This window comes from Gastrolobium bilobum, unplaced genomic scaffold (assembly GCF_033153095.1).
Source record: "Gastrolobium bilobum isolate Gb01-03AN ecotype WA unplaced genomic scaffold, APGP_CSIRO_Gbil_v1 utg3810, whole genome shotgun sequence".
In the NCBI taxonomy this organism is placed as follows: Eukaryota; Viridiplantae; Streptophyta; class Magnoliopsida; order Fabales; family Fabaceae; genus Gastrolobium; species Gastrolobium bilobum.
In genome coordinates, this window is record NW_026899073.1 from 46,622 (window position 1) to 55,441 (window position 8,820).

General features: G+C 35.3%; 1 protein-coding gene across 1 annotated transcript; it reads right to left on the bottom strand.

Annotated features, from left to right (window-relative positions):
* Positions 1-1,199: 1,199 nt before the first annotated feature.
* On the bottom strand, positions 1,200-6,174 carry LOC133286975 (cysteine synthase). Its single transcript, XM_061484514.1, has 10 exons — positions 6,133-6,174; positions 5,934-6,043; positions 5,701-5,758; positions 5,125-5,388; positions 4,906-5,043; positions 4,770-4,821; positions 2,573-2,652; positions 2,068-2,127; positions 1,791-1,871; positions 1,200-1,328 (listed from the first exon to the last, which is right to left on the bottom strand). The coding sequence occupies exons 1-10, from the start codon at positions 6,172-6,174 to the stop codon at positions 1,200-1,202; spliced, it is 1,014 nt and encodes a 337-aa protein (XP_061340498.1).
* Positions 6,175-8,820: the final 2,646 nt, after the last annotated feature.

An 8,820-nucleotide genomic window follows, 5' to 3' on the forward strand; every position in this document is an offset into this window, starting at 1 on the left:
CCATATTATTGTTATAAGATAGTTCTCCTTAATTTTTCTGGCAGTACAGGATTTCAGGGCAAAGCCTAAATTTCTCAGGTGGTCAGGATTCTAGGCCAAGCTATGTTTATCTGAGCCACCCAAAAATAATTAATCTAACTATGCAAGGAAAGTAGGAAACATCCTCATACTATGGATTCACAAGTTGTTTCACATAAGTGCAATACAGCAATTTGCTGTCTAGAAACCTACTAGCTTTTCTATCCTTTGGGCTAAAATTGAAGATTAGACACCAGAAGGATCCAACCCCAGGTAGACAGAAGGTCACAGAGACCTAGGAACCATGTGAGTATTAGCTTACCAGCTAAAATCCTACCAATTGAACTTTCTTACTAATGCTTTGGCCTGAACCGTATACTTCTCAAGCTATAAAATGTGATCTCTAAAACTTCTCTGGCTAAAAAAATTAATGAGGCTTCCTAAACAATGACAGGAATGTAGATTAAGAGAACTACAGACCATTCAATTCCAAACGCCTCCCTTACAATCCAAGATTAATAAAAATATAGAGTAAAATCTTAAAAGATGAGTGTAAAAATATGGAAATTTAAGAAGAATATCCTCATAAATGTACCACCTGGCCCCTGCCCTATGGGCATGGTAGCACTGAGCAAAGGTGAACCATTAGCAGCTAAAAATGTAGACAATATTTTCATATTTTACCCATGTTATGTTTAGGTTCTTTGAATCTTTTGATAAATTGTAAATTGGGAGGGGGAAGGGGGAGAGCAGAGCAGGGAGAAGCAAGAAAAGGAAACAGGACAAAACCTGGTTGATAAAAATATGACACATGTTGGCAAGTTGACCTCCATCCCAATTTGGAGTGTCTTATATATAATAAAATGAATCAGGTTTACAACGAGTGTTTTTCTCCATCAGAAGTTCCAACAAAGAAACATACAAAATCCAGGACATGAATAGCAAATAAAATTAGTACAGGCATCAGTTCTTGGCATCATTATCTGCTTAATTATCTATAATTATGAGGGAGGTTGAATATGCCAGCCCGCAAAATTCTGGTAGTATTATTAAATCCTAACTGATTAACAAGCCAGCAGAAAAGCCTATATATTTTACAGATCCATATGGAAAAAGAATATTCACGAACCAAAGAGAACGCAACTTGAGAAGCAGCAAATGACTCGTACTTCAGATGTAAATCATGTAAGCACCAAAAGATTAATTTGGCTTTTTATTTTAGGCTCAAAGATCATGTTCTCTGCTTCTCGCTTTACGGAATCGAAGAGCACAGATGAGAGATAACGCTCTCCAAAGCTTGGAAAGACCACCTATTCAGGTATTCAATGAGCTTATTAGTGATGGGATATGGTAAATATAATAAGCGGGACGATATTGAATGGAGTACTTTTTCTTATTACGAAGCTGCAGTGGTTGCGCACAACAATTATCATCAACAAAGTCAAACTCAAACAAGGTCATATTATTCCAAAAAAACAAAGAACAAAAACCACAAAAAGAAGAAAAACACCACCAGCATAAAATGTGTGTGTGTGTATCAATGTAATCCTTACAAGAACAACTGCACAATTAGAGCCATCGACTGCATCTATAACGACTAAATGATATCTTAGAAAACTAATGCTAGAAGCTTCTACCAATGATTGGCAATTAAATAAACAACTCTTCTAAGAATCTTAAGCACATTGATATTGCATCTAAAGTAGCACTAACAACCGCATTCACAGAAGAAAATCAGATGCCAGATGAACATGAACAGTAGATAAACTTACAACAATAAGTTTTCCTGCATTTTCTGGCTTCCTTGCAATCTTAATTGCAGCAGCGGCAGCAGCACCAGATGATATCCCCACCTGCAATATATTTATAATAGAAATAGAATAGCATTAAAAACACTGCCTCTCCCCCTTCCTCTCTCTCTCTCTCTCTCTCTCTCGCAAAAGTACACCATATGGCATGGACAGTTCAAATCAAGCTACTAACAAAGCCAAGACATGAGAAATAGGTAAGACCATCGAGGAGCCCATTATATCTTTAAGATGAACTTACCAGCAAGCCTTCTCTCAAAGCAAGAAGTTTAGCAGTTTCAATAGCTTCTTCACTTGAAATCTACAAAAACAGATAAAACTAAGAGTTATTATCTATACATTCAGAATGCATTGATAAATTAGTATAACTCCTGGTTCCTCACATATGGAGTGAACTAACACACTTCCTGCCTTCAAGTTCAAGATTTTTTGGTTTAGTTCTACTTCACCAAGTAAAGAGGGAAAAGAGATACGGATTGCATATTCATGTTAATAAAAATGAAAGAAATTTTTTTCCCCTTAAATAATTCAAAATTTACTCCTAAATGTATAGTTGACACTTGAATTAGTAACTTATCAGAAATACTATTTCTCTTGTCACATGTTTTGCATGTCTGCAAAGCACACAATTGGACTTCTTTTGCAAACATTAGGAGTAGAATGGAGGAACATCAGATTATCATACAAGCAAAAAAATATCCATTTATTTAAGTACAAATAAACTTAACAAAAGGTTTGTGGCTTACTTGAATAACTTCATCAAGTAAATCGACATCCAAAACACCAGGGATGAAGCCAGCGCCAATTCCTTGAATCTTATGAGGGCCTTATATGCATTTAACAACCGTGCATTTGTCAGGAGAAAGATACATAGGAGGTAGGCATTTAATTAAATCTAAACAATAAAAAATAGCATATAAATATTTTTCCTTGTCATTGAAGGAGGGAAACATAGGTAATAAGGCTGGCAGATCATATATTCAGGTTCCATTTTGAACTCCAAGAAAGCACGTTAAGTGATAAGCACACTGTATTCATGTGTGTACAACTTACAAGTGATCATTAATCACATGCTTGAATAATATCATCAATGCAATAATGGTGGATGACAGAGCACACATGCCTCTAGATATAGGAATCTAGAAATTAGATTTTCAAATGGTGATTAAGAAAAAAGGTTACATTATAGACAATAAGATATGTACAAAATCAAAAGAGAATAAAACTTGAACCGGAAAATAACTTGAAAAAAGGAAATAGCATTAACAAAATGTAAGCAAGAGAGATAACGAATGAAGCACATAAATATTGAAATGACTATTGTCCAAAATACAATAATCTCATTATTATGAAATATTTTCTAAATATTCTATCAAGTGAAGCACATAAAAAATCAATGCATTTATTCCAAGGTTCTTAACATGGTATCAGAGCGTTCGAAATTTCACCGCCTCTCACTTTCTTTGTAGTGGAATTTCCACATGTAGGTGGACTTGTATGTTGTCCACCCTTTAAGCCCAAAGGGCTCTTGCGTGAGGGGGCGTGTTGAGATATATAGTCTCACATTGATTGTATGTGCAACTACTGTGAAGTTTATAAAGCCTTGGGCACTCTCACCTTTGGAGCTAGCTTTTGGGGTAGTGTATCTCAAGGTTATTTACATGGTATCAGAGCCTCGCCGCTAGGGGTGTTCATCAACCGATCCAAACCGATTCAAACCGCGGTGACCAAACCGAAAAACCGATAACCAAATAAATCGAAAACCGAAAAAAAACCGCAAATTTTAATTGGATTGGATCGGTTTTTGGATGGGTTGATGAAAACAGATCCAATCCAAACCGATCCAATATATTAATTCCCCTCTACCTACTTGGGTCTTTTTCCCAATCATAGTCCAAAATTTTCTAAACCCAAGACCCATTGGGTATCAACTAAACCCAAGAAAAAATCTAGTCACATCTCATCAACAAAATTTTATCTTTGTAGAGCTTCATATCTCATTGCCCCAAAAAAAATTATATTATAGTTTACTTATACTTTTGTATTTAAAAAATAATAATTTACAAAGCCAATACATACAAAAGATGTTATTTGTATAATAATTATGAAATAAATTTTAGGATTTTCAAAAAACCGAAAACCGATCCAATCCAAACCGAAAAAAATTAGATTAGATCGGATCGGATTTGAAAAAAAATTCAAACCGAAGGGATTGGATCAGATGATTTTTGCTTCCAAAACCGATCCAATCCAGACCGCGAACACCCCTACTCGCTGCCCCCCATTTTCTCTTGTGGCGTTTCTTAGGACAGGTAGGCTGGGCGGCTGGGCCTGTTGCATTGTCCACTCTTCAAGCCCAATGGGCTCTCGTGTGAGGGGGCGTGTTGAGATATATAGTCCCACATTGATTGTGTGGGCAACTAATGTGACCTTTATAAGGCCTTGGGCACTCTCACCCTTTGAGTTAGCTTTTGGGGTGGTGTATTCCAAGGTTCTTTACTTGGTATCAGAGCCTCGTGTCCTGGTCCTGGGTTCAAATCTCGCCGCCCCCCACTTTCTTTCCGGTGGAATTTCTTTCTTCGCACAGATAGTTGGACCTATGTATTATCCACCCTTCAAGCCCAGTGGGCTCTCGTGTGAGGGGACGTGTTGAGATATATAGTATTCCAAGGTTCTTTACATGGTATCAGAGCTTGAGTGATTATAAGATCACAAATTTGATTCTCAATGGCATTAACCCCTATTTATACTAACACTAGATTCTTAATCCTAATTAAATAAGGAAACAAATCATGAAATATGGAAACCATTCAGATCATTTAAAATACTCTAAAATATTCTAAAATACAATAATGATATTGAGAGATGCTTTCTAGATATTTTAATAGATGTAATAATCAGAGACAGTTGCCATGAATGAAAACATAAAAAATAAATACTCACCAGGTTTCCCTCCAGACAGTACTGGACTTTCAACTGGTTCGACGCCATATAGCTACGGATAAAAGAAAAAATTTGTAGAGAAAACAAAGGGAAAATTAGAAAGATAAATACACAATCAAAAAATTAAAAGCCTAACCTTGATATCAGGGTTCTGCTCTTTTAGATATTTCCCAGCACCTGTTACTGTTCCTCCAGTCCCTATCCCAGAAACAAGAGCATCAACCTTTCCATTCGAGCCCTTCCAGATCTCTGGTCCAGTGGTTTCATAATGGATCTAAGAATAGGAGGAAGATAGCGGGTGTGAATATATTCTTCAACCAACTGATTCTCCAAAAACAACACATTGACACAATACCTTTGGGTTAGCAGGATTTTCAAACTGCTGAAGAATATAAGAGTTGGGAGTCTTTGCCTGTATCTCTTCTGCCTTCTGAACCGCCCCTTTCATGCCCTTGGCTGGATCTGTAAGAACTAACTCAGCTCCAAAAGCTCGAAGAATGGTTCTTCTTTCTAGACTCATTGAAGAAGGCATGGTTATAATAAGTTTATAACCCTTAGCAGCTGCCATGAATGCCAAACCTATGCCAGTGTTCCCGCTGGTAGGCTCAATGAGTACACTCTACAACATGAACAAGAATAAACCAGATGAATTCCCAAGTAAGCAGTAATAAGTTTCTTCAAAGATGACACTGCAATGATAATGAATTGGTTAAGTGTCTTATAGAACCACTCCTGTGTTGACATTTTAAAATTTAAAAGCAATTGGGTGTCAGCATCAATAAGAGCTGAATAACATCTTCTCATACAATACGAACTCAAAAATTGGAAAGAATAAGTAGAAGGAAGTTTGATGCATTATGAAAGATAGCTATGTGTGCAACATGAATTCAAATATACAAGAAGGAAAGGACAAACTAAAACAAGAACTAACTTCACCGGGTCTAATGAGTCCCTTGTCCTCAGCATCTGCAATCATGCTATATCCTATCCTGTAGGAAAATAAATAATTATATATTAATACAAATTCTATGCTAAAACTTCTATCAATTTAAGCATTTTAAAAAGGGTGTGAACATACACAGTCGAGCATCAAATCAAGAGTAAATGGTTAGATGGCATTTTGCTAGCTCACTTTCCAATATAAGAATGAAGAAATCTATATACCTGTCTTTGACACTGGAGCAGGGTTCCATCATTTCTAGCTTTGCAGCAATTTGGGCAACACAGCCATCTACAACATGGTTGAGATATACCAATGGAGTTTTGCCAATTAACTGCACATTTCAAAAATGAATTCATATGTACTGTAAGCTAGATTGCTTCATCATGAAGACAAAGAAGGACAGCATTGAACATGACTTACTTCGGTGACATCTTTTGCAATGGTTGACTTCTCTTCCGCCATTTTTTAGCAAGGCACTGCAAAATCATGAAGGGTGAAAGGTCCCGGTAAATGTAAACAGAAAGATATAAAATCCTCATAAAATTTATCCGGACTTGGATTGGTTGAGTTGACTTTTCCTGTGATTAAAAACAGAACAAGAATTTCCATTCCGAATGTATTATACTGGTTTGTTTCATTTGTTTTTTTCTTGTAAATACTAAAGATATCAAAATTCGCCTATTTAGAAATAGATCATGCCCTGTGTAGGAAAAGGGTTGGGACTGAGAAAATAAAAATGTTCAAGTCTCGGATTGACCAAAGAAACTTATAGTGATTATGTTTCAAAAATATTACTCGTTGAAAAAACTTGAATTCTTGTTATGTGTCTTGAATCGATCTAATATCAAGAGCCTGGATAACCATATACTAGAAAAAAAAGAAATATGAGGCAAGAACAAGATAAGTAGACTAGCCCCTAAAGTAAACTTCAAACTTTGAAGGTCAAAAGGGTTAAAATTACATGAAGATTTTGCGGCAGAGGGTATGAATGTAACCGAGAAAAAGCATATGAATGAGAATCTAGTTAGGAAGAGCTTGCAGTTTTAGAGTCACAGATACAAAGCTGAAGCAAAAGCGGAAGAGAGAAACGGCATAAACATAAAACTTTGTTACAACAATGCAGGGTATGTTGAAAGTAGTAAGATTTGGATGGCTCACCCAGTTACCAGAACAGCAACAAAATCTGATCCAAGGAACGCGTGTTTTTTTTTATATATAAGAGAAGCTTCATAAGAGAGAAGACTTATAGGAGGAGGACGGAAAAACTATAAGCCCTTCCAGTCTTATTTTATTGATTAGACAGTGATTCTTCCGAACAGCGAAGTGAGCAACAGAGCCAACTGTTGCCACCTTTTAACTGTTACATTTTAGTTTACTCGTTTGGTCTTTGCCTTTTTGTTTGTTATCGGAAATGAAGAAAAGCTGAAGGCAAAAAAAACGAACTCCAAAGCCTTTCCAAGTAAGTAATGTTATAAAAATAATGTATTCTAAAACCAAAAAAGAAAATGATTCGGTATTGTGTGGGCTGTGCCACTGCGGGCACCGGTAACTGTAAGTGGTAACTTCATATAGCAGTAGTGATTTAAATAATGTTTACTTGAATAATAACAAATTTAAGAATTCTGTTATCATCCATCACCGTGGACTTTTAGTATCAATTTTAAATCAAGTTGTTGTCAGTGAAACGAAAGAGAGAGAAGAAAAAATAATAAATAATAAATTCTTCTATATTTAATTTTTGGATTTAGTATTTTTCATCTTGTAGAATAAAAAATTATCTCTCAAACATATATTAAAATATGTGGGGCTCATATATTTTCTCTCATCTTTTCATATAGATCCACATGAACCCTATACAATTTTATGTATATATAGAAAATAAAATTATTTTCTACAATATGAAAAACATTAATCTCCTGATTTTTATATATTAATTATGAATAGATATAAAAAGTCTAATCATAATTTATTTGTTAATCTCTATTATATCTTAATTTCCACCTCCATTCAACTTATGTTTTTATATATTTGGTAACCTCTATTCCATCTTGATTTGAACCTATTACTTGCTTTCAAAGGAAATACGGTCATATCGCGTATCTTGACAATTCTGCAACCTCCTCCTGACACATTGTACTAGTTGTTCAGCCAATTGCAACCACACAACGTCAGTTGCTCAGAGCATAATTGCCCCTTTAATGACCAGTAACTAAGGAACAGACACTTACTTGCCACCACATCTACGAAGATTTAGCCTAACCATAGACATTCTGATCAAGGAATAGCTTGCGAAGACTACGACTGTCCACCAATAAAAATTATTATTGTCATATCAATGAGGAATAATCAGGGCGTTTATCTATTATATATAGATAGGCACTAAGCTCATATGTCATAATATTTTTCATCCATACTTGAACAACTTGAATATATTTTAATTTGAGTATATGAATGCCTTACAAATACCTTTCATAGTCTCTAGTCTCCTTAAAGTGCCTCAAAACGTTTCGAACCAGACATCTCGCGAAGTATCCCACCAACCTGCCAAATATCTCATTGCAGCATACCAGCCAAAGCCCATACTTAAACGTTGCAGACTCAACCTTGTGTGATCCAGTTCAATAGTTATTGGACAAATCACATCTATATTATTACAATGCAAATCACTTCATTTGGTATAATTTTTATTTTTCTAAAAGGAGTAGGATATTGTAACAACCAATTAGTGTTACTACTAATTAATTTCACCGTTAGATCGATTATGTGGATCCAACGATTATATTTATTTACATCTTTGTATGATTTTGACTCCTCATATTTAATGTGAAAGTATTAAATATGGGAAATCATAATCATACAAAGGTTGAAATAAATATAAAAGTATTAAATATGAGAAATCATAACCATACAAATATGGAAATAAATATAACCGTTGGATCAACATAATCGATCTAACGGTGAAATTGATTGGTAGTAACAATAATTGGTTGTTACAATATCTTTCCTGATGCACTTATCGTTGGCCCATTGTACATGGCCCAGCCATTTATTCAAGAAACTCGTAGTCAACTAGAGTTGTGGCCCAATAAGTATGGCTCAATTGTTGAA

Coding starts and splice junctions, on each gene's coding strand:
- LOC133286975 (XM_061484514.1), bottom strand. CDS start 6,174: ATGGCGGAAGAGAAGTCAACCATTGCAAAAGATGTCACCGAA. Junction 6,044..6,132: donor TTGCAAAAGATGTCACCGAA/GTAAGTCATGTT, acceptor TGAAATGTGCAG/TTAATTGGCAAAACTCCATT. Junction 5,044..5,124: donor AAAATCCTGCTAACCCAAAG/GTATTGTGTCAA, acceptor TCCTATTCTTAG/ATCCATTATGAAACCACTGG.